This window comes from Podarcis bocagei, assembly GCF_964188305.1.
Source record: "Podarcis bocagei genome assembly, chromosome: 10".
Classification (NCBI taxonomy): Eukaryota; Metazoa; Chordata; class Lepidosauria; order Squamata; family Lacertidae; genus Podarcis; species Podarcis bocagei.
Window position 1 is genome coordinate 25179497 of NC_138135.1, and position 27222 is coordinate 25206718.

General features: G+C 45.6%; 3 protein-coding genes across 3 annotated transcripts; 1 reads left to right on the top strand and 2 right to left on the bottom strand.

Annotated features, from left to right (window-relative positions):
* Positions 1–334: 334 nt before the first annotated feature.
* On the bottom strand, positions 335–3489 carry NDUFB2 (NADH:ubiquinone oxidoreductase subunit B2). The gene is made up of 4 exons (XM_081212095.1): positions 3315–3489; positions 1937–2078; positions 1090–1193; positions 335–410 (listed from the first exon to the last, which is right to left on the bottom strand). Exons 1-3 carry the CDS (start codon positions 3410–3412, stop codon positions 1119–1121), a joined length of 315 nt encoding a protein of 104 aa, XP_081068221.1. The 5' UTR covers positions 3413–3489; the 3' UTR covers positions 335–410; positions 1090–1118.
* Positions 3490–4026: 537 nt separating this feature from the next.
* Positions 4027–11456, top strand: LOC308596785 (uncharacterized protein). The gene is made up of 12 exons (XM_081212037.1): positions 4027–4129; positions 4678–4886; positions 5225–5578; positions 5943–6037; positions 6359–6506; positions 7159–7390; positions 8276–8832; positions 9164–9278; positions 9690–9883; positions 10043–10206; positions 10688–10943; positions 11207–11456. The coding sequence occupies exons 2-12, from the start codon at positions 4680–4682 to the stop codon at positions 11429–11431; spliced, it is 2547 nt and encodes an 848-aa protein (XP_081068163.1). The 5' UTR covers positions 4027–4129; positions 4678–4679; the 3' UTR covers positions 11432–11456.
* Positions 11457–13141: 1685 nt separating this feature from the next.
* ADCK2 (aarF domain containing kinase 2) lies at positions 13142–21242 on the bottom strand. The gene is made up of 8 exons (XM_081210796.1): positions 19581–21242; positions 18204–18350; positions 17788–17916; positions 17181–17276; positions 16304–16555; positions 15202–15330; positions 14694–14747; positions 13142–14128 (listed from the first exon to the last, which is right to left on the bottom strand). The coding sequence occupies exons 1-8, from the start codon at positions 20541–20543 to the stop codon at positions 13982–13984; spliced, it is 1917 nt and encodes a 638-aa protein (XP_081066922.1). The 5' UTR covers positions 20544–21242; the 3' UTR covers positions 13142–13981.
* Between the last annotated feature and the right edge of the window lie 5980 nt (positions 21243–27222).

A 27222-nucleotide genomic window follows, 5' to 3' on the forward strand; every position in this document is an offset into this window, starting at 1 on the left:
AAACCCTGGAGAGCCATTGTGAGGCAGTGTAAACAATACTGAACAAGATGGGCTGGTAGTACAACTTGGTATAAAGCTGCTTCCTCTGTACAATCCCTTTCCTAGTCATACCCCTAAATAAGTGTTTCTGGAAGAGAACATGCAGCCACACTAAGCCGCAGCAGACCCTTAGTTCTGACTGTTATTATCTAGAAGGTATATATGGAGGTCCAGGCTTTTACACAATTGAAATTCTAGTACCAAATGCACATGAGTTTAAAGATACAATACGTTGTAAACACACACACACCCCACCCCGCTTTGAAAACATCAGCACTTCCTCAAACAGCTGTGATCTGGTTAGCTAATTTTATTTACAACCTGAATTAAAGTCTCTGTAAAATGAAGCCATTTGTAGATCTCCCAGGAGCCTGCAAGCGGTAAGGACAGATGGTTAGTTGGGCTGATTTGCTTCAAAGTGCACAAATCTTAATAACTAGAAACAAGAAAAATAGGCCATGAACAAGGCAAGCGCATCTTGCCACACTGAAGTTTCTTGTTGATTTTTCAATATAGAAAATGGGAAAGATTAATATTTCAACTGCATGGTTGGGGGGGGTGGTATTCAGTGCTGCACATACATACTGTTCACACAGTAGGACTTCCCTGCACACCTCAAAATCTGCTCCTGAGATGGACTTTGAGGGTGTGCAGGGGGCTGGAGACATGAGTGGGAAATTCTGTTGTGCAGAACAGCTGTATTGGACATGACCCAATGTCTGCTCTACGACCTTCACATAGCTTCATTAATTGCCAGTCAATTTCTACCATAAGTGAAAACTAATTTGTTAATCTAAGACAGCACCATCAGTTTACATAACATCTTGGATCCGGAGAAAAGCAAATCGTTTGTGAGTTCCTGGGGGGCCAGGAACCTAAAATGGATAATGGGGGAAACGGAGATAAAAGTGGGAAAGTGCAATGACATGTACCTCAAACATGCTTATACTGTAACTGGGGATGGGTATGAAGGGGATAAGTGGAAGTATTCCAGAGCCACTTCATTAGTTTAGCCTATGAAGTGATTGTCATGTAGAAGTACCATCATACCTAAACTTACTTAGAACAAACTATTCAAGTTATTCTTCATCATCAGGAGGGATTCCCAGCTCTTCATCTGTCCACTGAGAAGCATCTGGATAAGGAAAGTGACCCTGTTTGGGATGGGAAAAATAGAAAAGATTGAACACTTTACACCACCAAGGATACAGAAATGTGTTTTAGGACAAAGTCTGCCAAACACTCTGACTTCTATGTAAAGAGACAGCTATAACTACAACAGAGTCTCAGCTAATGAGTAAAGCTTTAAGCCAGGAGTACTTTAGGTATACTTAAAAGACTTTTATGTAACCTCTCTTCAGCAGCAGCCTTTAAAAATGGTTATGAATGAAACCAGATGTTCCAAAATAGGGCCACAATATCCTTACCTAGGACTTGGTCTTTCAATCATATTACACCTGTGCTATGTCAAATGTAGTGGCTTCCGGTCAGTTTCCAAACCCAATTTAAAATGCCAGTCTTAACCTTTAGAGCCCGTAATGGTTTGAAGCCAGGTCACCTGAAATATCACCTCCCATATATACCAAGATGCTCTTCAGAGGCCCTGCTCTGTGTGTCCCCAAGGGAAGCAAAGAGGGTGGCTATTAGGAAATGAGTCTTCTTGGAGCTGACACCCAATCTATGAAATATCTTCCCTAGAGAGGCCTGACTGGAACCTTCTTTATGATCTTCTCAGCAGCAGGCTTTTTCTGTACAGTAATCTCAAATCTATCTCATGCACACAGCTAGGTAACGGGACATTATTTTTCAATCACATTCAATACTTCTTCACCTCACTAGAGAAGATAACCCTGATGCTACTGCTCTATAGTCTTTCCCAGCCCATTCAAGCTCTCACCAGCACAATATCAGGATCATGCCAGAAGTTCCACAGGATCCAGAACCACATGAGCGCACTGAGCACTTCCCCCTTTATCCGATGGGCCGGCGGAGGCTCTACATAGTGGCGGTACTTGAAGACGTGCGCCTCTCCACTTGCGCTGCAGGACAAACACACGTACATAGAAGCAAGCGTCATGAACAATCAGGGCCACAGAAGAGCAGAAATTGTGCAGAATACAGTGGTACCTCGGGTTAAGAACTTAATTCGTTCTGGAGGTCTGTTCTTAACCTGAAACTGTTCTTAACCTGAAGCACCACTTTAGTTAATGGGGCCTGCTGCTGCCGCTGTGCCGCCGGAGCATGATTTTTGTTCTCATCCTGAAGCAAAGTTCTTAACCTGAAGCACTATTTCTGGGTTAGCGGAGTCTGTAACCTGAAGCGTATGTAACCTGAAGCGTATGTAACCCAAGGTACCACTGTATGGTACTGGGATGCCAAATATGGCCTTCCAAGCCACTCTATTTGTCCCCCATAACTCTCTCCAGGGCACAAGCTCATTGTGTGTTTTTTCCTGGTTGAAATGCGCACTTCAGCTGCCATAATGCCCCTTCCTTGCCTGGAAGGAGGATGGCGAGATGCGGTGGTTTGTGAGCCTCTGCAGAAACCTCTGACTTTTGCACGAGGGTAGCATAACCTATTGTACGAGTCACACCTATGGATTGGGCCCAGACCACCTCTGGCGCACGGCCCCCAGGAATACCTCTATTCTATGTAATGTTTTACTGATATATGGAAGTGAGAGCTGGACCTTAAAGAAGGCTGATTGCTGAAGAATTGATGCTTTTGAATTATGGTGTTGGAGGAGACTCTTGAGAGTCCCATGGACTGCAAGAAGATCAAACCTCTCCATTCTTAAGGAAATCGGCCCTGAGTGCTCACTGGAAGGACAGATCCTGAAGCTGAGGCTCCAATACTTTGGCCGCATCATGAGAAGAGAAGACTCCCTGGAAAAGACCCTGATGTTGGGAAAGATGGAGGGCACAAGGAGAAGGGGACGACAGAGAATGAGATGGTTGGACAGTGTTCTCGAAGCTACCAGCATGAGTCTGACCAAACTGCGGAAGGCAGTGGAAGACAGAAGTGCCTGGCGTGCTCTGGTCCATGGGGTCACGAAGAGTCGGACACGACTAAACAACAACATGTAATGTTTGTTTAGAACCGGGCTGCACGTATTATTGGGGCGACCCTATGTTGCGACGAGCCTACCATGCGGGGTTGTTGTGTCATGTAGCTCCAGAAAGAAGAGTCCCCGAACATTCCATCCCTCCGTTCCACTGCTTTGCATAATTCGCCCCGCCCCCTGGCACGCGCGGCGCGTCCTCCCCCCCGCTTACCGCCGGACTCCCGTAGTCGCGCCAGAACCGCTTTGGGCACGTAGGACCCGGGCGGCCAAGCGCAACCCGCCGCCCATCCGCCACAGAGACCCCGCCATCCTGGCTGCCGCCGGCGGAGCCCTTCAACCCGCCACAATGTCACTCTCCGCTACCGGGTAGGCCTCGGCTCCCAATAAACCGCGCTCTGATTGGCTGCCGTAGCTCTGGCTCTCTTTGGCGCGTTCCAATTCTAGTCACGGAGAGGGGGGGAAGCAAAAGGAATCACCGTTGAAATATTCCCGCTAGAGAAGGTCAACATACATTTTCCGCTTCTTTTTCCGTGGATATATATTTTGAAAAGCTGAAGAGAAGCGCGAGTTGTCCTTCCAGAGCGCCCTACACCTTCCAAGCGATGCGTCCCCCCTTCCGTAGAATGGACCAGCCTGGAAAGTACCAAAGCTTTTCGCTAGGGGAGGGGTGTGTACGTGGTTCGTGGCTGTTTTCTCCCACAGAGCGGTGGGCTTGGTTCTCACATCCGAGACGCAATAGACATGCCCCTGTCAGGAAATGTAAGGCCTTTCATATTATTTGAGGGCTTCGTAAATGAAAAGAAGGGTTTCCTTCTCATCCCCCCTATTCAGGTGTTGAAGATGGTTCCGTCTGTGGTATCTGGTTGCCTGGCAACAGGCTGAGACTTCAGTATCCTACAGGAGAAGAAGGGGGGATCAGGTGAGATGCGGGAGAACAAGACGAAGTGCGGGGCGGGGGGAGAAATAATGTATCCTATGCGGGAGGAGAAATAACAGTCAGTCCCATTGAGGTCTTGCAGCTTCCACGTGGGACACTCCCCGAAATGCTTAGAATTGCAGCCTCAGTAATTCGCTAAGGTTGCTTTAGTAGTTCCTGGTTATTTATTGCATGAAAGTTCAAAACACTGAAAAAGATCAAAAGTTTATATGTCCCTGAGCCAGTAAACTTTGGCACACGATGTCTAATATCATACGCAATAACGCAATAATAACCAACTTCGGCATTGTGTTCTCATTCCCGCCCCCGAATCCGAACCCAGTGCTAGTTCTGCTCAGTGTAATCAACTCACTAAAATGACTAGCCATGGCTGACTTCACCCCATTAATTTCAATGGCTCTACTCGGAGTAAAACTTAGCTGCATGCACACACTAATTCAGACCTCTACCTCAGTAGTGCTGCCAGAAGTGATTATTACCATAATTATTACTGTTATATACCCCCGTTAGAAGAATTAAGGGTCTGCTGAGCAGAAGGTGCCCCAAACACAACTAAGCTGGCTTATCACATATTGAAGTGTGTAAAGTAGTAAACATAGTAATAATGATGCTGGTGCTGTTGTTGTTTGTCATTCAGAAATGTCCAGAATGTCCCATCGCTGTTCTAGTACATTACCCTTGTTGGCTGACATCCACGAGCAGAATGTGGCCTTTGTGCTTTGCACCTCAGAAACTGAGACCGCCGGCCTATGCATCTTGAAAGAACTCCTCATAAAGACTCTTTTTTCGCTGGCCCACAAACCAACAGATTCCATGTTTGGCATTATCAGTTGTGCCAACCAGCAGGTAATGGAAAAAGTATCAATCAAGTGGTATAGAAAAACCATGCCAATATAGGTATCTGTGATTCTTCCCAAGGATATTGAACGCCAAATTGCCATCAACCCTGGCCAGCATTCCCATTGGAGTCCAACAACCTATGGAGGGCCTTAGGTTCTGCATACCTGTTCTAGGGGTACTTTCCACAAGCAGCTTTGTAAGCAATTGACACTCTGAATCAGAACAACAATAATCAGTACACCACATATGGACTCCTGGAAATGTGGGTGGGTGGACTCCCGGAAGTGTGCAACCTTCTTAATTGTACTTCAGCCTTTGTTTTCAACCTTTCATTTCCCCTCCAGGTGTTAAAATGGCAGAAAAGCTTGGTAGAATGTTCCCTCCGCAGTGTCACTGAAGCAGCTGCCTGGATCAGAGCCCTTCAGAGCAGCAGTGGGGCCAGTCCTGTGATGGCTGTGGCAGCAGCGCTGGAAGACCCATTTTGCCAAGCAGTGTACCTGTTCACCAGTGGGCTACCTGAGCATGCTGTGGAGGAAATCAGTAGTCATCTTAAGAAGGCAGAACAAGCGCACCCAGTGCACATAGTATACTTGGTAGGAAGCAGAGGGGAAAATGAACACGGGACACAAGAAATAATGGAGGAAGTGGCCAAGGCGTCTGGTGGTTCCTTTCAAGCAATCAGCCTCAGCTCTGATGAGGTAAATGAAAATTGGATGAAGCAACGTTGACTCTGAGGGCTCATTCAAACATACCTGGGCACTGCTTGATTTTTCATCACTTGATGTGTCAGTCTTCAGTTAGCCAAATGTGTGAGCTAGTCTCTATTGGAAAAAAGTGCACTCAGAAATACTATAATTCTTTTTGTGGCTTTAGATCTATGATGACTCCTTTAGACATGCAAGTCATCGCTTGATATTTTAATGGTCAAATGATGGACATGCATGTGTGAATTCAATCAAATTGTTGGAAAGGATGGCATGAAGTCCTAACAATGCAAGTAATTGTAACGGATCTTTCAAATCCCTTACTACTTTGTGATTCTGTATTTCTGCAATTTTCTAGGATATTCCTGGCTGCAGTGAAAGCATTTGCCACTCTGATTGTATGTGCAAGCAGCCCTGTTCCTCTCTGCTGATAGGCCATCATGCTACAGCACGGTAAGTTTAAGGACTGTGAATCTTTTAGGTTAATAAGTCCTTAGAATGGCAACTGAATCCGTATTGGCTTCCATGTTTCTTCAGCCTTGATTTATATAAGTCTGAGTGATCCTAATCATCTAAAAGCAAAGTTATATGTAAAAAGTAAAGGTGCCAGTGTTGGTCCACAAGTTGGTCCAAAAGTTCAAAATCCATAGTTGGGCAGTATGCACCTTTTTATTAGGGCAACCAAAATGTCACAAAATAATGAGTAAACCTTTGGGTTCTGCAGAACCCTTCGTCAATCTTGTCCCAGCACATGTTAGTTTTCTATACCCACAGATTTCCTTCGGATGCTTGGAGCCCAGTAAAGGAGGATTTTGTTGACTGGTCTCCAGAGGTTTACAACTTGCAGAGGGGGGTTCAAGTCCTCGCCAGAAGAGAGACAGATGGGTTTTACTATCTGGGTCACATTGTCCAAGAGGTTAAGGTGAGCTCATTTAACTAAAGTAGTGCTTCTCAAACTGGGTTTTAGCAGATAGTTTTGCTCACTCCCTTCTAACCTTATTCTCTAGAATCTAGATGTCATGCTTAAATGCTGCCTACTATATATAAAATAATAATGTTAACTAGTGAAGTGATATCCTTGCATTTTCTGTTGGGGGTGGGGGAAGGGAGTGGAATGGGGCTCAAAAGATAAAGTAAGATTACAAGCAGTGAGTTTTTTTGTGATGGTGCTCACCAGTACCATGTTGGTTGCCCTCAAGACCACGAGTTTAACTATTTCTTTATCTATGTCATCATATGAGATCCTTATTTCTGTGCCTCCTCCACGAGAGGGCCGGAGGGTGGCAACACAAGAAAGGGCCTTTTTGGTGGTGGCTCCCCATTTGCAGAATGTTCCCCCCAGGCAGGTTTGGCTGACACCTTCCTTATATACCTTTAGGTGCCAGGTGAAAACGTTCCTTCCTCAACCAGGCCTTTGGCTAATTAAACAATCTATGGCCTTTTAAACTGTGTGTTACTATATTATGTGTTTTTGGTTTTTTTATATTTTTATATTGTAATCCTTGGATGAAGGGTGGCATAGAAATGTAATAAATGAATGAATACGTGGCAACATTGCTGGCTTAATCTTGCAGGGCTCCAGAGAACACGTTCTGATTGAGTTCCAAAGATCGCGGCAGTCCCGGAAAGGCAAGATCCTGTGTCGGATGCAAGAAACGCCCCTTTACGATGTCATCCATTATGAGGATGCCAGGTGGCAGCCCTTAGCTCCAGGAGATGCAGTCCTGGCTCCGTGGGACAAGAAAGGTGAACGATATGGTCCAGGCGTGATCCTTCAGGTTGCAGAGGCTGGGCCTTCTCACTCAGGTGCTGCTTGTTTTGTGCCCTTTCCTTTTCCTTTCCTTTTAATTTAAATGTGTTTTTTAAATGACAAAACACAACAAAAGAAACATCTGGCAAAACAAACATCCATTTTGAAAAAGAGCAAACTCACAATAAAGGAAAACATATCTCAGGAATATACAACTATTTATTAGAATGGGAAGTGAAAGAAGAGCAAGTTAAAGTTGTAATGGTGAGATGGGCACAAGATATTGGATATAATAGCCACATGGAACAATGGGAAAGATTATGGAGAAAGGATATAAAATTCACGGCGTGCTATAATCCTAGGGAGAACGTAAAGAAAATGCTTTATAGATGGCACCACACTCCAGCAAAACTTGCTAAAGGTAGATCACCAACGTGCTGGAGGTGCAAAAAAGAGACAGGGGCATACTTACACATGTGGTGGAATTGCACATTCATCCAGGAATTTTGGGACAAATTATATAATGAATTCAAAAAGCTATTCAGATTTACATTCAGAAAAAGACCCAAAGCCTTCCTCCTAGGAATAATGTCAGCGGAAATCAGAAAAGATATAAGACCATTGTACAGCAGCTAGAATATTAGTGGCAAGAAATTGGAAAAATGAAACAGCACCCACGATAATAGAATGACAGACTCTTATGATTGAATACCTTGAACTGGCAAAGACGACGGGGAAAGTAAGGGGGCTCTCAAACCAGAAAGTACACAAAGAATGGAAAATATTCAAAGATTACCTAAAAACATATTGTCCATAAGCTCCTGCAGCCAATCAGAAGCCGTGCCTTGGTTTGGTTTGGGGAATTTAACTGCTGTCCTAGAAGAGTGGCATACATTGTGCTTGCTTCTAAAATATGGTTTCATATGTATTTCTGTTTACAGCCTTTAAAAACAGCAAAGTGCTGGTGAATTTCTGGAATGGGCAGACTAAGAACATGTCTGCAGATGTTGCTCTGAAGATCCCTCCTTCTTTGAGTGAACGCATCGTCCTTGAGCTTCAGATGCCATTAACCGCCAGGCAGATGTTAGTGGAGCAGAATCCAGATTATCCCTATGTTGTGCCACCTGGATACAGAGCTTCAGGGCCTTGCCAGCAGAGTTATTTAGGTGAGATGCACTGGCAAGATACTCCAAAGGACTGCTGTGTTGGTGCTGGCTGCAGCTCTGCCCATCACCCGCTTTGCCACTGCTGCTTCCAGGCTTGGGAGTCCTTTAGGTCTCCCATTTGCACAGTGCAACGAGATGATGCCTTGATCCCTGGAACCCAACTGACAAAGGAAGAACTGAGCAGGAAGATAGAGGAGCAGCTTTCAAAGGAAAGGCTTCCTATTTCAGGAAGTAATGAGAAGGAACAGAGCAAGAAGCTGAAGGAAGCAGATGATGTTGCAGATTTAAAATCACGGGAAGAGATGGAAAGCAAGTTTACAAAACCAAACAAGGTATGTTGTCATGTCTATGACGGCTGCAAAAGTATTATAATCCTTGGTCCCTTTATCTTGGGTAAGGATTTGTTTTCCCCCAGAGTCTGGTCACACAATGTTATAAACATTGTTGAAAAGACCACAGATTCACTATCATAGTCAGATCACAGGCAAATTTCCAGGTGAATGTTGCCTTTATAATGTGCTATGTACCTATGTGATGATGCTGTAGAAACTCAGCACAGTATAGTAAGCTTTCCCAGCCCAACCACACAAAGTCAATTAGTGTTTCAATCACTGTCACTCTCCTGTGTGCTCTTTAGCTTTTTATTCTTTATTGATTTTACAGGACCATTCGAGAGAGGGAGTGTCAGAAGCTTCACAGGAAGGCCCTGGCACCATGGTTGATGTAGCCGTCAACACAGACAAATGCTTAACTCAGCATAAACAGCAAAGACGAAGAGGTAGGCAGCTGTGATGAAGGCAATCTGGGGTCTCACAGTGACTTTCCAATAGGTATTGAAATATAAGTGTATCAGCCGGCAGATTGACATAATCAGATTTATTGTTGGCACATCACATGCTCCTTCCCCTTTCCTGTTTGCCAACCCCCAGGCTGCTCCTTGATAAACAAACCAGCAAGTGTGCATTCAGCTTCCTCCTGCTAACAACCAGAAGAGCCCTCCTGCACCAGTCAAAGGCTGGTCTAGCCTGGCGTCTTGTTTCCCACAATGATTGACTAGTCACTTTCAGGTTTCTGTAGATTTGAGCATTTTCTTGAATGTGTCTCATCAGATCAAAGTCTTCATATATCTGTGCCGTTATTTTTAATGACTTGCCTCACTCTAACATGGACTTTTTTTTTCATATGGTAGCCCTTTCCCAGTTCAACAAAATCCCACTTTCTGCCCAGCCATGCCAAAGGAGTCCTTCTCGGAAGACGTACGCTGCAGATCCTTCCCAGCTCCAGGCAATCTTTAACTGGGTGGACCAGTCACTGAAGGAAGACTATTCTGCTGTGAAATCGGTTTTGCCCATAAGAAGAAGCCACAGTGCACCTCCCATACAGGTGAGGACACCTCTCTGTCTTGGCCTTTCCAAGCGAATGACCAGACCAGACTTACCTGAAGCAGCATTTCAGTGTTAGTTTGGAACAAAAGCCAATAAGAGATTAGTCCACTCCAGAGAAACCCATCCCAATATGATGGAATCCCTCATTCCCTTTCAGAGAATAGTGACAAAAGCGGTGACTCGAGATGGTCCAAGAGAGATGGGCATCAACACAGCCAGGATGGAGTTCAAACGTCAGAAGATGGAGCAGAGGAGGCTTAAGGAGGAGCAGAGGCGGGAGGAGGAGAACCTCAGAAGAGAACTGCTGCTTGACAACAAGAGGTAATGAAAGGAAAGGGTTAAGGGAACCTCTTCCATCCTAGAGGGGCCCCAGAAGCGACTTCAGTCCACATTGCTTAAAATTCTGGGGCCTAGTAGACCCAATTTGAGCCACACAACTCAAATTGATTAATTTTTTGCTGTATATATTTCAACAATCCCAAAGTTTGAGAGTCAGTAGCACAGTTGATGTAAAGGTGTTGAAGTACCGCAGTACAGCAATTTTAAGCAAAATCCGAGATGTAGTAGTAAATTTGTTTTTAAAATGTGGTAATCTGTTGTGGAACCCTATTGAAGAAGATGACAGTGGGTTACCCAGACCTCATTGCTGGTCACAAAGCCCCCCGCCCTGTAACAGTCCAAGATTCAGGGCCCCCAAAATGTAGGTCCGCCACTCCTTTTGGCAGAGCCTCTGCTTTATGTAACAGGCTGAGCATGGCAGACTAAATGACGCTTTACTTTCTCTGGAACTTCTTCAAAATAGGCAGAGGTCACTCCAGCGAACCTTGGAAGGCTCTCAAAAGCAGCAGGAGAACATTGGGAGCTGGACCAAGTGGCATACAAAGAAGCAGCTGCAGGCTGCAAGAGCAGAGACCGGGAGAGGGGAATCCCGCTTCCAGGAAGACCTAAAGAACAAAGAGGAACAAAGGCTGGAGTTCTTAAAGGCACAGCACAAGCAGAGGGAAAAGCGGCTGGCAGAACACCAGGAAAGAATTGATGACCATGAGAAAAAAAGACTGGTGAGGACTGTTCTCTTTGGCTTGTCTCCAGTTTCTCAAAATATTCTAATCGCATGGAGCGAGATGACAAGCAGGGCAGGTTTACCTGCACATCAAGAAAATCCACCTTCTGAGCCAAGGAAATCCTGACTCTGCACTCAGATAAATTAGGTCAAATTAGGTCTTCAGAACTGCTTTATTTGCAGGGGGTACGTATTTCGACTGCAAATACGCTGTAAGGGGGGGAAAGAGCTTAAAGTCCTTTTTTGTGTCCTTTTCTGCAGGAGCTGCTCAGGAACAGAATGAAATCCATGCAAAACAACTTGGAAGCCGCAGCTCAGGAGCAGGACACACAGAGGAAAGAGAAGGCAGCTGCCAAATTGCAAAAGCTCCGAAATCAGGACCGGATGTCCCAGCAGGTGGAGAAAGAGGAGCAGAAACACAAAGACCTCCAACAGTATCTCAGAGAGCAGAGTCTCCTGGTGCTGCGTGCCTCACTGTTGCCATAAAAACATTGTCGTCTGAATAAGCCCACTTCTGGAACAAAGCTCTGTTACTAATGTTTGTATGTGCAAGGCAGTGGGATGTTGAGTGCCGCAGAAATGGCCCCACTGAGGCCATCTTCAGACAGTGGCTTATCTGAGAATGGGAGGGTAGTATTCTGAACCATAACTGCTTGTAGGACACAATTTTTTGGTGTCCTATCCGCTTGTGATCTAAGTGGTTCACAGTGGGTCTGCGTCATGCTTCAGGCTGTTCCTGGACAGAGGATCAGCTGGTCCCCACACCAGGGATCGCCAGCCTTTTCAGACCAGTGGGCAGATTTCAAATTTGGGGAGAGCTGTGGGTACCAGTCACTAAATGACTGACATGTGGGCATGGTGTAATGCAAAATTAGAGAAAGCCACCCCCACCACCTTCTGCTTAGCACAGGAAGCCAATTTCCAGTGCTATTTCTATTTCCAATGCTGCGCAAGCTGGAACGTGTGCAGAGGAAACCAAGCCTTATGACGAACGGTTGAGGGAGCTGGGTGTGTTTAGCCTGGGGGCGGGGAGGAGTCTGAGAGGAGATATGATAGCCATCTTCAAATACAGTGGTGCCCCGCAAGACGAATGCCTCGCAAGACGGAAAACTCGCTAGACGAAAGAGTTTTCCGTTTTGGAGGTGCTTCGCAAAACGAATTTCCTATGGGCTTGCTTCGCAAGACGACAATGTCTTGCGAGTTCCTGCTGGTTTTTTTTCCTTCCCCCCCCCTTTTTCTAAGCCGCTAAGCCGCTTATCAGCTGATCCGATCAGCAGATAAGCCGCTAATCCCTCAATGGGCTTGCTTTGCAAGACGAAAAAACCGCTAGACGAAGAGAATCACAGAACGGATTCTTTTCGTCTTGCGAGGCACCACTGTATCTAAAGGGCTGTCACATGGAGGATGGAACAAGCTTGTTTTCTCTTGCTCTGGAGGGTAGGACTCAAACCAGTGGATTCAAGTTACAAGACAGGAGATTCCAACTAAACATACGAAAAAACTTTCTGACAATAAGAGCTGCTCGACAGTGGAATGGACTCCCTCGGATGCAATTGATGCTTTCGTTCAGATTCCTGCACTGAAGATTGAACTAGATGACCGTCGGGGTCCAACACTACAATTCTATGACTCTGTGATTCTAATTGAAGTCTGGAGTTTCTCAGTGCCAAAAGTAAGCAGACACCAGCAGAGCTGGCTCCAGGTTTTGAGTAGCATCATCTTGGGCAAAATGCCCCGTAGCGCACACTAGCCATGCTGCCACCTGTTGCAATAGCAGCTCCTCCTCATCCAGACAACGGCATAGGACCAGGAGTGCTAACTGCATGGGGTGCCCAGTGCTGCCACCATCTAGGAAAGAAAAGATGGCTGCTTTGTTGTACTGAGGTCAGTGTCAGGCCCTCCCAGGGCTCTGAGGCCTCAGCAGCTGCCCAAGAACACTAGCCTCTAAGGCCAGCCCTGCAGACCAGGTGGAGCAGACAAAGAACCGTTTCTACTACAGACCTGTCAGTGGATAGTCCATCATATCAACATGGTGCAACAAGCTCAAGTTCCGCAGCAATGTTCAGGCGTCTTTCTCTGTGGCTCATTGGCAAGTCCATTGTGTGTGCCGTGCCACAAGCAATACGTCACGGAAAAGCAGTGTGAGGGGCTGCCGTCCTCTTCGTCTAAGCAATGCTGAACCACGCAAAGGGCCTCTTCCCATTCAAAACTGTTTATTCATAAACCCGGTTTCCCCAGTATCAAAGGTGACATTTAGAACCAAGTCGATCCATTTGTAAAAACAAGTATTTTTTAATTCCTCATGTGGACAGAAGCAGCTGCTTAGCAGCATAAGAGCAAAGAGCACCAAGACGGAATTTCAAACATGTCATGTTCCAAGCACATTTTAGACAAATTTAACAGAAGATAGGCAAGATGCTTATCATGCACCATACCAATATTAAATGAAGAGTGTTTGCTTTTCATACTGAAAATACAGTTTGATGTATAAGCTGCCTTTACCTTTCCAATTCTTGGCAATGGAGCAAGGCAAGTGCTGAGGCTGTAAACAGGCATGATGTCCTTAAAGCTTGCAATATTGGGGAGATGGGAACGGTCTCTGGTAGGCTCACCTATCTAGAGGTGACTTGATAGGGAGCCCAACCCACACAGGGCAGTAATTTCCTTTGAACTACAGGAGAACTGCATTCCCTAAAACCACCTGTGGCTCCCTCCAGACCTTGCTGTACCCCAACTCCCATTAGCCCCAGGCCATCACAACCAATGGTCAGAGATAATGGGAGTTGTAGTCAAGCAATGCCTGGAGGGCTACAGTTTCCCCACTCTTGCCATAATGGGAATAGAGATCAATTATCACAATCCAAATGGAGATGTTTCAGCCCCTGAACACTTCTGGTCTCAATATGGATAAACTGAACAGCAATTCTCAGCCAAGTCTTCTGGTTTTAAGCATAGAAGTTGAAAGCCACCCGACGGGTAGCAAATGAGCAGTTCTTCAATAAAAGGGCCTCAAAAGACCACCCTAACCAGTGTCCGTCACTGTGCCAGGAGGGGACTTGGAGCTTTGATTAGAAAAGGTTTAGCTGCCTTGAGGATATCCAGTTCAGGGTCCAGTGAGCGTCCAAGGCCTTCCAAAACCATAATGGCAAAGACCACAGAGGCAAAGTTGCTCTCCAGCTTTACCTGGAAGCACAAAAGACATCAAGAAGGTAAAAGTGGATCATTGCTATTTGGAAATCAATACCAAGTCTTATTTGCTCTGCAAGGCAAGAGAGAGATTACAGTATATGTGACCACATATTGAGAGCCCTAACAATGCAAATATTTTTTTCCTGTTGCTTTCATTGATTATTCTCATATGTTCACTGATAAACAGGTCTAACATTTAAACCTAGCATGCTTATACAATCCTTATACAATCCAGCTGGCTGTGTAGAATTTCCAGTGTGTGTGTGGAAGGGAAAGAGGAGCAAGGAAATGCAATTTAACTTACACTTCTGGGTTTCAATGCACAACATAGCAGCTTCTGAGCACAACACTGACTCATTTTTAAGGCTTTTTGGCGCTTTTGAATTTTGGACTAGGATTAGAATATGCAATCTTTCAAACACATCTGCATTGCATATTCAAGCTTTTTCTGTTCCAGTAAGTTCCCCATTCCAAGTTAAACTCTGGTTAAACATCCTTCAGGTGACATGGCCTGGTGCAGCTGTGAAGAAGAATAAACCTAACACAGAGATGATCTCACCTGATGCGTCATCAGTAACTTGAAAACACTGGACAGCAGGCTTGCTACTTGGAACTAGAATGCAAAGGGGGGTTTAAAATGTCATTCATTTCATTCATCCAGACACTGTAACTGCAATAGATGGTCTATTGGCCTGATCCAGGCTCTCATTATTACATCTTGTTGTCTATGATACAAAGATATAAAAATCTAGATATATTGCATTTATTAATTTATGCATTCATATATTTGCACTGTTTACTCATATTGGAACATTTAGAATTATATATAGTGTCAGTTTAACAAGAGAAGAAACAGTAATTGTTTTTCATTGTTTTAATTTTTGGAATTTGTTGCATGCATAATAAAATTATATATATATATATCAGTGTGTGACACATGTATATCAGAAATTGTACACCTAGAGGTGGGATTATCACTTGAGCAATCTGTAGAATAAAGCATTTTCTACTTTGAATTATTGCACAGCAACTCGAGAGAAGACCAAGCTTTGATGTGGGCTACTGACCTTTCCCAAAGCTACAGTGCTGTCCCTGGCCTTTGTCACCAGCTCTGCCATGTCAGCTTTAAATCTCTCCACATCCTTGCACCGGTTAGCTCTGGAGTGATGAAGGATTAACTCTGCCACTCTCTCCCCCTGCAGAACAAATCGGGAAGCCTATTCAGCCAAGCAAGACTCGGGTACTCTTCCTCGTTGAGCAAAATTTACAGAGACAGAGCTTCTAGTCTAGTTAAAATAGGGCTGAGTTTGAAAATTATTGCAAAGGAAGGTATTCTGTGAGGCTACAATTGGACAAGATGTTTTGTTTTGTTTTACAACCTACATTGGCTCCCAGTACGTTTCCAAGCACAATTCAAAGTGTTGGTGCTGACCTTTAAAGCCCTAAATGGCCTCAGCCCAGTATACCTGAAGGAGCGTCTCCACTCTCATCATTCAGCCCGGACACTGAGGTCCAGCGCCGAGGGCCTTCTGGCAGTTCCCTCACTGCGTGAAGCCAAGTTACAGGGAACCAGGCAGAGGGCCTTCTCGGTAGTGGCGCCCTCCCTGTGTAACGCCCTCCCATTAGATGTCAAAGAGAACAACAACTACCAGACTTTTAGAACACATCTGAAGGCAGCCCTGTTTAGGGAAGCTTTTAATGTTTGATGCATTACTGTGTTTTAATATTTTGTTGGAAGCCACCCAGAGTGGCTGGGGAAGCCCAGCCAGATGGGCGGGGTATAAATAATAAATTATTATTATTATTATTAGATTATTACAATCAAGCGGTTTACCAATTTTATGGCATAAACAAATAAGAAAGAAATATACTCTGGGTGGAATTCAACACAGCGCTAAGGAGATTGTTCAATCACTACAAGCATTTCTGCTTGCCCAATGGAAGCATTTCCCTTCTCCCCAATCATGCTGTTTTGTGAGATCTCCAAACCCTCTAGAGTGAATTGTGGTGTGGAGGAAGCCCCACTGCATCAGCAAGAGTCCCTGCTCCAGCTTCTGCTAGCAGAACAGAGTAGCTGAATCCAGCCCAAGAAGCTACCATGTCCAGCCCAAAGCCGAACAGAATCTCCATTACCAGCTGCTATGAGAAATGGTTGAAAAGAGCCAATACCTGCCCTAATACCACAGCAGTGAAGACCGCCCGGAAGTTCTTGAGATCTGGACCCTGCAGCTCTGCTATGATTCCTGCATCCAGAAGCACCAGGCGAAGTGGTGGGCGAGAAGGCTGCACTTCCAGAATGAGTGTGTCCAACAGGTCCACAATGGTGGTCCGGTCCTCGGGGTGATCACGGAAGCCCTCTGCGCCCTGGACCAGGATATTCCCAGGGTGCAGGTCAGCATGGACAAAGTTATCAACAAACACCTGAAGGATTGAAAAATCACAACTTGGTTGAAAAAATGGCAACCCGAGAGCTCAAATCAATGAACTAATTTATTAAGAAGAGAGGCTCTTGGTGAGTAGTAGGATATTTTGCTCTGCACATTTAACTCCTGGGTTTAATCTCTGGGTTCATCATATCAAAGCTGCCAGGAAGTAACAGGGCTGGGAGATACCCACTACCAGACAGGGGAGACACTGTATTGAACTGGGCAAGCCGGAGCTGCATTAAAATGTTGCTGCATGGAATGCTTCTGTTTGCAGTTCAGCTATTCACTCCTTTACAATCCTCCATTCCATTTATCCCATCCAGTTTTCTAGGGTCTACTCACCACACAACATGCCAGCAGCATTTCTTGAACTGTTTTGGGGTTCCCTCACTCCCTAGGCTTTTCCTACTAAAGGTTATGTTTATTTTTTTACTTCCACCACCTTCAGGGTTGCCAAAAAGCCCCTTTCTTCTAACTGGGTGTTGTCATTTGGGCTCGTGTAACCGAGGGGCTTTCTGATCAAAAACTTGAAAATTCATACAACAGATTCTTTGCCTTGCAGGCTGACTGCAGAGGCAAGCCAATCCTAAATTGCAAACCAACCAACAGAGGCCTCTTACCATCTTTAGAATCATGTCCATACCCATCTGAGCTATTTTCCAGCGCAGTTCCTTTGTGGCCTCAGTCTGCAGGTACTGGGCTATGGGCGTGCTCTCCTGAAGCAGAAAGAACCTAAATCAGGAAAGCCCTTTGAGCTTGTCAGGGGCACATTAATAAGCCTTTTGGAGGACAATGGGGATACTTTTTAAGGGGGGAAGGAGATCGAAGGGGAAGAGTATACTCTATTGCTGACCACCTGACGTGATCAAGCTTTCTCCTCCTACTGTCATTCATGAATTTTTGAGGCTGCAAAGTCTCAGCCCCTGAGGGCTGGAGACATCCTATCCTCATGCTAGTCCTGCACAACATAGAAATGTTATTAGGGTTTTGTAGCCTTCTGAGGCCAGAACATCTGTCAAGAGTGCTGATCAGCAGAAGTGACACTGATCTGTGCATGTTTCCCCCTTTTTCACACCCAAACTGCTGCGAGGGTGTCAACTTTATTAAGCAGCCCAGCTGCTCACAAAGGGGTCTGCTTGCTAGGCCAAAGAAACCTCCTGCTCTCCTGCAGCTGTCTGGACAAAAGGTAAGCCAGCTCTCCCTGCCCTGCACATTCCACATTCTCACCTCATATGTTTCCACGAGGATGTTTCTTGTCACGAAAGGGCGAAGAGGAACTGGGAACTTCACATAATCCACACCCTGGAAGTTAAGACGGAAGCGTTCCAGGTTCCTTGCTTCATAGCGCAAGTCAATCTAAAGAAACAAACTGCCGAGAATCAAGAGCAGCAGTGCCTGTTGGGGCCGAAGACAGGGAGTGAGGGCCCAGGCAAAGCCAACTATTTCTAGTTTTGTACCCATCCTCTTCCCTGCTGAGTTGTACAAGGACAACACAGGGATGAAGGAGGAGGAAGCTAACAAGGCAGGGCCATTAAGAAGTCAGGCAAGTGGGAGCTGGCTGAGGGTAGGCAGAAGTTTAGGTGCAGAGCCCCATGAAGCAGCCTCCACTGATCAAGCAGACCCCAAACCAAAGTTCTTCCCACCTGCTGAAACATTAGTTTCTCAAACTCCTCCACAATCTCCGTCAGGCTGAGCCACTTGACCCCCGGGAGAAGCTCAAGGAGTCGACTGCCAGTCTTCATCAGAAAAAGATCCATTTGGACCTGGTCAGCTAATCCGGGGTGCAGCACCTATGCAAATGACAAAAGGTAGCTGGATAATTCCTGATTACATGCAATCGTCAAGCCAGTCAGGATGGGTAACCTGTGGCCCTCCAGATGTTGCTAGACTACAGCTCCCATCATCCCCAACTACTAGCCGTGCTGGCTGGGGCTGATGGGAGTTGGAGTGCAACAACATCTGGAGGACCCCAAGTTCCACACTCCTGTTTTACAGGGATAAGGTGACCAGACTGAACTGAACAGAAGATTCACAAGAGCAAGGGGGAACTTGCCAGTGGATCATGCACCTCATATTATAAGCTGCCATTGGCTGCCACCAGTGGGGAATCCAGCTGATGCTTAAGAAAGGCCAAAGCTCAGTAGAGCACAGAAGGTCCCATGTTTGATCTCTGCCATCTCCAGGTAGGTCTGAGACAGATTCCTCCCTTAAATCCTGGAGGGTTACTGCCAGTCAGTGTTGACAATACTGACCAATGGTCGGACTTAGGGAGCATATTATATATTATATTATATTATATTATATTATATTATATTATATTATATTATATTATTATTATATTTTATAATTATTTATATACAGCCCTTCAAGGGTCACAGGGTAGCTTACAATATAAAAACAAAAAAATACATATCATAATAACAAACACAATAACACCCACTACCACCCACCCACAGTTTAAAAGGCCATAAATTGAATTATCCAAAGGTTTAGAAGAAGAGGAATGTTTTTGCCTGGCGGCTAAAGATATATAATGAAGGCACTAGGCTAGCCTCCCTGGGGAGAGCAGTCCACAAACGGGGAACCACTGCAGAAGAGGCCTGTTTTAATGTTGTCACCCTCCAGACCTCTCATGGAGGGGTTCACACGAAGAAGGGCCTCAGATTATGATTGCAGTGTCTGGGTCAGTTCATAAGGGGAGAGGCAGTCCTTTAGGTAAATCCATCTTGTCAGCCTCTTCCTAATCACCACCACCATTTTGGACCTTTTCCTTCCAAGAATATGAAATGATTTTAGTATCTGTTAAGTCAAATGGATAGCTTAGTTGAGTAGAGCATGGTGCCAAAATACCAACTTTGCAGGTTCAGTCCCCATAAGGGACACCTGCCTATTCCTGCATTGCATGGGGTTGAACTAAGATGATCCTCAGGGTCCCTTCCAGCCCTATGATATCTAAGTCAGAAGTCAGTCATACTAAGTGCAATAGGACTAACTAAGGAAGCACAGAATTGTGGTCTTACTTTAATGGCTACTGGAACAAGGCGGTCCCTCTTGGGACAGGATAAAGCTGTGTCCAGGTATCCAGAAACAGAATTCTGCTTAACGTGTCCATCAAAGCCACCATTGGGAAGCAACCGACGGACACCACCTCCTTCAGAAATGCTTCCATCCTTCCTCTTCCAAAGCCACCTGAGGACTCCCTTAAGACCAGACACCTGCCAGGCTTCCAGAGCAGACTCCACCGCAGTGCCCTTGGAGAGTTCCTTCAGCACCGGCTGTCCAAGAGCGGAGATGTCCATGTAAGCTTTGTACACCTGGGCGATGCAGCCAGACCCAACGGGTTCCTGGCTGTCGAAGGTGAAGACCTTTTCCCAGCCTTCCCCCAGATATTTCCCCAAAGAACGTTGGGTGTAGCCCCAAGGGTGAGGGACCACCTTGATGTGGAGCTTGGAGAACCTGGCGCAGAACTCTTCGGAGAAGAGGTCCCTCCTTGTGCTGGCCCACTGCCCCAGTTTGATGTAGGTGGGGCCCGAAGACTCCGTCGCCTTGAGCAGAAGGCGGAGCCAGAGCGATGCAAAACCCGGGGAGATGTAGCTCAAGGGGTAAAGCCAAATCAAAGGCCCGAACTTCAGCAGGAGGACGCAGGCTCGGATCGCGAGGGAAAAGGCTAGTCCTAAACGCTGGAGGAAACCAGCTGGAGAAAGGCCTCCTGTGTTGAGACAGGCATCTCCTTTTATTTGGGTTCCTCCATTGGGTGCCCCTTCGCACCTTGCACCCCAAGGTAATCCCGCAGCCCCCCAGCACACCAGAGAGGTCTTTACCAAGGCTTTGCATGGAAAGCAGCTTGGAGCATCGCCAGCGAAGAACCGGAGAGGAGGCCCCTTACCCCATGTCCTTCCTGTACACAGAGAGCTTCTCACAGTGAGGAGTCTGGCATTAGAAAGGAAAATCCGGACAGTGGAATAGCAGTACCATGTAGTCATAGTCCTGGAGACATCAAGGAGCAGGGGGGAGATGCCTGGAGGGAGCGCTGCTTATGTTCCCGGCCCCCACTTTGGAAAGCATTTGAGAATAGACTGCAGAACGAGTTTACAAACAGGCAATCGGCAATCTTGAAACAGAGGCGGTTGCTTCGTCGCAAAACAAACGGAGACTCCCGCCTACTCCCTAAACATTTCAGCACCTGAAAATCTGCTTTTACATCATTTAATCCCAGGCATGAGCGGGCGTGGTGGCGTCATCACCCATTAGCGATCCTGGAATCCATCAGCCCGAACTTCATGCAGGGTTAAAGAGATCTGGAGATGCAGAGGTCACTAGATCCACTACCGGGGCGTGACCAACGAAGACCCGCGTTGCCACGGGTTCGTCTGGATTTCACTCATTACGAGTTAGCCTTCCTTTTTGTGCGCTTGGTCTTCTTCCGCGGGAACCCGCTCATTTATCCGCTGCTCCTCGCCGGTGTCGTGAAGAGCAGAAAGAGGAGGTGGAAATACTCAGCATCATCAAATCGCAACTGTGAATCTGAGCTGGACCCACAGCCGGCGGATTGAAAACTCCATCCGTAGAACTTCCACGTGCTCTTTGACCGGCTTTGCCTCGCGGGGGAGCGGATAGAACCCAAACGATACACAACGTTCTAGTTCCAGGGACTTCCGCAAAGGCAGAATTGCGGGACGGAGACTCCGCCTCTTAAAGATACAGCGCGGGCCAAAGGCTGAGATGTGCAGCAGATGCAGCTGGCCAGAGCTTGGGGGAAGGCCACAGTAAATCCCTGCGGAAGCAACGCGATGAAGGAAAAAAGCAGCGGCATTCCGGAAGAAAGGAATGTCTCTCGTTTTAAAATAAAAGCAGTGCACTTGATCATATGCATGTCCACTCAGAACTAGAGTTTTCCAGTAAGTTTGAGTATTACTGCTTAGGCCCCAACCGAGATCGCAGTTTTCTACTGCCGGCATTTCATATTAGCACAGCAAACTAGGAAGATTGTATCGTCGCCAATTGTTGCTGTGGCGAATGGCCAAAGAGCCTTGCATAAACTTTCGCTTAATCGGTTTTTCATTCTACTGTAGTTACCCTGATTTATGACTCTTGCATACGCCTTCTCTCCTAGCCAGCTGTCGCGTGCTTCCACAGGCTGTGTATGCAATTATTTAAAATACTGTTTTCATTTGAATGGGTACTACTACAACCTTCACAGACTATACGTGCGACGGAATACGGCATTGGTCACTGGGGGTGGGGGGGGGAATCTCTCCTTATTAGAGAAATGCGGTCTATGATGGTTGCATAGGAGCCAACTCCAAGGGGGCCGAGGTCCCTTCGCCCCCCATCCCAATAAAATATTTGAGGGGGGCTGCCCCCCCACCACCAAAGTTGATGGGCATTGTCATTCAAATTGTGTGTGCACCGTGTCATGTGATCGATTAGGCGAGGTGGGACTTACCTGCCCCCCCCCCATTTTATTCAAATTGGCCCCACGGGATGGTTGTAAGTTTAAGCAACCGAACCTTAGGATGAGCTTTTTTGTCCGTTTCAGATGCCCTTCCTTCCAGCTGGTCTGTTTGCAGGGCGTTCTCTGGTGTGATGCAAGGCTTTGAAACTCCTTGTTGACGTTATGCATTTCCTTTGTCACTCAAGCCTGGAAGTATCTAGAGTCAGCCGCTGCTGCCCACTGAGCCACATCTCTTTCTACAGGGAGAATTGGGATCTGGTTTTGGCCCCTTGCCTTCAACACTCGAAAAGTACTACTGTAAGTCAGTGCAAACGACTGCTTTAAAAAACGGTGTTGTACAATAGATGTATGGCCACTAGATGGAAGCATATGTAGCCTTTTGAATTGTAGGACTGGTTTTGTTTCCAGGTGCTGAATTGTTGTGATCAGTTAGACCTCCAGGGTTATTTTGCCCCCCTCTAATGAAAAAAGTGTGACACGGGTGGCGCTGTGGGTTAAACCACAGAGCCTGGGGCTTGCTGATCAGAAGGTCGGCGGTTCAAATCCCCGACGGGGTGAGCTCCTGTTGCTCGGTCCCTGCTCCTGCCAACCTAGCAGTTCGAAAGCACATCAAAGTGCAAGTAGATAAATGGGTACTGCTCCGGTGGGAAGGCGTTTCCATGTGCTGCTCTGGTTCGCCAGAAGCGGCTTAGTCATGCTAGCCACATGACCCGGAAGCTGTACGCCGGCTCCCTCGGCCAGAAAAGCGAGATGAGCACCGCAACCCCAGAGTTGGTCACAACTGGACCTAATGGTAAGGGGTCCCTTTACTTTTTTAATGAAAAAAGTATCTTAGCTTGGGGCCTTCCCACCCACCCACATCCCACTGTAGGAACAACACACCTGCTGCCCTTGCTGCCTGGAGCTGATAAGACTTGTAGTTTCAAAGGCTGCAAAACAGCCACCGTTTTTTGAAGGGACGATAGCTTCAAGGATGCGGAAAACCCTGAATCTCTCAGGCAACAGAAGAACTTTTCTGGTTCCTGCAACTCAAAACTGAGATGCCAGTTGTTCAACATAATATATAGCCTTTCGTAATGTTTTCCAGCGGCAATCATTCAGCTCAGGTTCCAGCACTGGGCCAGGTGAGTCACTGGCAGTGGGCCAAGGAACTCAGACAGACCCCTCACTGGCCCCAGCCCAATCCTGCCAGCCATGGAAGAATCGGTGTAGCAGCCTGGGCCCTATGCTTTCTGAGGCCCCCATGCTGGTAATTGCCACTGCTGGATTGGTGCAGCTGCCGCTACCTAGAAGCAGGGAACCTCTGAAAACTGATTGCATGGAATGAACTGGAGGTGCAATAACTTAAATCAAGCTAGATAGCTCAGTTAGTTAGAGCATGGTGCTGATAAGGCCAAGGTTGCAGGTTTGAACCCCGTAAGGGAGAGCTGCCTATTCCTGCATCACAGGGGGTTGACTAGATGATCCTCAGGGACCCTTTCAATTCTAAGATTCAAGCTAAATCTCAGTTACCTTGTTCTGGAATATAACCTTGCTGGTGCCCAAAATTATTTATTTACATTATGACCAGACCATTTCCTGATTAAAAATATTGGGAATCGGAAAAAGATCAGCAGCAAGATGACAAGTTCAATGCACAATATATTTTGTTTCCTCTACAGGGTTCAGCGGTCATTTATTTTCTCTATTTTATTTCTATGTTTCTCTATTGCAATATATATTTCTATATTGTTTCGTATTTACACTGCCTTAGTTGTATTCAGACCTGACCTGTTGAATTGATAGACTTAGTAATTTAAATTCATTTATTTTAATAGGCCTACTCTGAGTAAGACGTATTTGGCTATCACTCCAATTATTAAACACACCAGCACACAAAACCACCAAAAAAGCTAATCAGAGAGAGAGCTGAAATGCTAGTTTCACATTGAAAAAACTAAACAGCTGTGGAGCTCCAGAGCAGATTCTGGGAGTGTTCCAGGGGAGGAAAGAAAAGTGGCCTTTAATAAGCATAGAAGTTATTAAAAATGAGAAATGACTCTCCACAAATGCTGGTGATTTACAGCCATCACCTACATTTAGTGTAATAGAGGCTGTCTTCTTTCTTGTGCTTATCTCTGCCAGCAAAATACAGAAAAAGAACAGGCTTTCCCAAAGAACTTGTTTCTGTGTTGTGTCAAAGGCTAGTCGATGCTCCTTTTGTAAAGCACAAAGGCCCTGGGGGTGAAAACTATACTCCGTATTGTCAGACACAATGGGGTCTTTGTCTGTGATGTTTGGGTCTCTTGGACACTGCTCTATAAAATAGGTCTAGAATGCTGCTACACAGAGCTTGGATTCATATAGGCATGGAGAAATGCCATCATCTTCCAGCAACATGATGGACACAATCCACCAGAAATGTATCCTGTGCCAAGAATGGGAATTCCTCGGGGTTGCTCAGTGAAATAATTTTTAGACACTTACCAAAGGTGGGGGGGGGGAGGGGAGACGGTGACTCTTTAGTGTGTATTACTTCAGCATATTTGTTGTATCCTAATTCTCACACCAAGGAAATTTGCACAAACCCCATCCTGGTACTCTCAGAGGCTTAAAGAAGTCCTGGCCTTTTCTGGCCTCTGAGGCCCCCAAGCCATAATAAATGCTGCCATGGAAAAATAATGACACTCGAAAACAAAATAAAGCACACAAAAAATAAGAAGAGTGAAACACAAATTGGTTTTTTTTAAATAATAATAAAAAAATAACCAAATGCTTTTCTAGCCTTTTTCTGTTGAAATACATTACTTGTTAAGGGAAAATCTTGCTTTCCTGCAATGTCAAAGTTGATATTAAGCATATGATAACCTCTGCATCAGTTAACAAAAAAGTTCTCTTTTACCAAATCACATCTCTTATTTGCTTAAATTTGTAGCTCCGGATTGAGAGGATACCCGAGTTTGATCTGCTACACATAAAAACAAAGGGATGCAGGTGGCGCTGTGGTCTCAACCACAGAGCCTAGGGCTTGCCGATCAGAAAGTTGGCGGTTCGAATCCCTTTACCTTTACATAAAAACAAGTTGCAGAACTAATCAAATGCCAAAAAATTTAAGAAGTGTCTAAATTTGAGGGTCTGTTTGAGGCCTAGGATCCAAATTGCCCTTCTGCCCCCCAGCCATTGACCCTGGCCCCACCCCCAACTGTTACACACTGTTATTGAAAGCTCTGTTCTGCCTTTCCTCTGTAATACTTCTGTCCTCCACTGATTGAAAAACCAGGAAGGTTTTATTTTGAAGTATGCTAGAAAAGTAGAATAATCTTACCACTGGTTATCAGTGGGGTAGAAAATACCCAGCAGCTGTGTTTACAATGGCACACTATGCATTGTGCAATGCCTATGTGCTTGTGTGTTTGGAGACAATATATATATATTCCTTCCCTACTCAGAGATTTCAGTTGCAATCCTGAACACATTTAACCAGGAATAATTTAGCCACGGCGAAGACAAATGCATAGGAGAGTGAGATCAAAACAGGCATGATGTTAAATCCCAAAGCTTGTAGTTTCCAACATTCTTAAAACAAAATGCAGTCTTAGGCTGAAATCCTGTTCCCACTTACATTGACTTAAATACTTCCAAGTCACTTCTGAGTAGACATGTATAGGATGGTGTTAGATTCTGCCAGATGCAAAGCCGATTTCAGGTTACACTGAGGTCTGGTGTTCCCCTAAATCTGGACAGGGATGACAGGAGTGTGTTCAGCAACGACTGGAGGGTCAAAGGCTCCCCATAGCTGTGTAAGGGTGAAAAAGCCCATTAAACTACTTTAATGGCATAAGCCTAAAGTTCTATTATAAGCTAGAATCTCTCCTGCAGAAGAGTGATAGGCTGAAAGCACCCTGTACAGTATCCTGGAGTTGTGACTAGTTCCAGTAGATGGCGATCATAGAACCTTATGTGGGGTTTGATATGTTATCAAGCCCCAGCAGAAGTATAGTAACCACATTGGTGCTTTATCTTCATTTTGTGAAGATCAGTTTAGGACAGAGACACTCCTAGCCAATTGTTTCCATACCAGAAGCCTTGATTTAGGGAAGGGAGGAATGCAGAAGAAATGCAGAAGAGCCCGATGCCTTTAACATTGCTAAAATTAGTTAATTGTTTAATTAATTCAATTTAATCAATGAGGCAGGAAACAGTACAATTCAAGCCACAGGTTTCAGAATTGAATTTACTGATAAGCTGTAATTTGGCACTTTCATATTGGAGTCTCCCTTTTTATTTTTTTGAAATAATTTTTATTAAAAGATTTTCATGAACTACAAAGAACATGCAATCTCTCTCTCTCTCTCTCAGATTATAAAGTCTTTTGGTTACATTCAATGAAAAATGTAAAACAATATGATATCCAAAGGTAGGGGAAGAGGGCAGAGGGCAAGGGCGGGTGGTCAACTTGCACACTATCTTGTCATTTTGTCAGCTTGGCATATATGTGGGGTTTTTATGTCAGTGCCAATCCCTTTTGAAGTCCAGTTGCTCAGGATGGCAACAGAGGGTGCTTGGAGGTGAAAAAGTGACCCTACTGGTTCTTGAATAATTTCATTTCCTGAAAAGTTGTGCCATAATAGATTTAAGACTTCAAGGTACTACAAGACACCCCCCCCCCTTCTTGGCTGCAATAGGAACCTAGGAAGCTGTCATTGGCCCATTGAACTTGGTATCGTTGACACGGGCTGGCAGTGGTTGTTTCAAGCAGGAGTTTCTCTCAGCCCTACCTGCAGACACCTGGAACCTTTTGCATCTGCTCTATCCCTAGGTTAGGCCAACATGGCTGCCCATTGCAATGTTAGTTTTTATGACATTGTACGGTAGGCTATGACCCCAAAGGTGGCATGTAAATGATTTTATAGATGAATACCCTAGTGGAAATTATAACCAGAGAGATGGAGTATGCGAGAGAGATGAGGTGCTGTGTGTTTAAAGACCCCCCCCCCCAATCCTTAGAACTGAAGTTTATCCTGCACAGAGCTACAATTTCCAACCGCTTTTACTAGCTACAGTTTCCAGGATTCTTTGCGGGATGGGTGGCAAATGTGTTTTAAATGCATGGTGTCTGTGCTGCCAGAGACAGTGAGAAAACCACTTAACACAGTTTGTAATGGAACCACATTAATTGTAGCGTTTTTTAACTGCCTGGATTCACCTAATCAAAAATATGGGGATGC

What these genes read in the sequence shown, in the direction of transcription:
- NDUFB2 (XM_081212095.1), bottom strand. Translation starts at nt 3,412, where the DNA reads ATGGCGGGGTCTCTGTGGCGGATGGGCGGCGGGTTGCGCTTGGCCGCC. An exon ending in GCGACTACGGGAGTCCGGCG is followed by an intron (nt 2,079 to 3,314) that starts GTAAGCGGGGGG and finishes TTTGTCCTGCAG; the next exon opens with CGCAAGTGGAGAGGCGCACG. An exon ending in ATGATCCTGATATTGTGCTG is followed by an intron (nt 1,194 to 1,936) that starts GTGAGAGCTTGA and finishes CATCCCAAACAG; the next exon opens with GGTCACTTTCCTTATCCAGA.
- LOC308596785 (XM_081212037.1), top strand. Translation starts at nt 4,680, where the DNA reads ATGTCCAGAATGTCCCATCGCTGTTCTAGTACATTACCCTTGTTGGCT. An exon ending in TCAGCCTCAGCTCTGATGAG is followed by an intron (nt 5,579 to 5,942) that starts GTAAATGAAAAT and finishes GCAATTTTCTAG; the next exon opens with GATATTCCTGGCTGCAGTGA. An exon ending in ACAGTGCACCTCCCATACAG is followed by an intron (nt 9,884 to 10,042) that starts GTGAGGACACCT and finishes ATTCCCTTTCAG; the next exon opens with AGAATAGTGACAAAAGCGGT.
- ADCK2 (XM_081210796.1), bottom strand. Translation starts at nt 20,543, where the DNA reads ATGACTACATGGTACTGCTATTCCACTGTCCGGATTTTCCTTTCTAAT. An exon ending in TTGTTCCAGTAGCCATTAAA is followed by an intron (nt 18,351 to 19,580) that starts GTAAGACCACAA and finishes TCATTTGCATAG; the next exon opens with GTGCTGCACCCCGGATTAGC. An exon ending in AGTTACTGATGACGCATCAG is followed by an intron (nt 14,129 to 14,693) that starts GTGAGATCATCT and finishes TTGTGCTTCCAG; the next exon opens with GTAAAGCTGGAGAGCAACTT.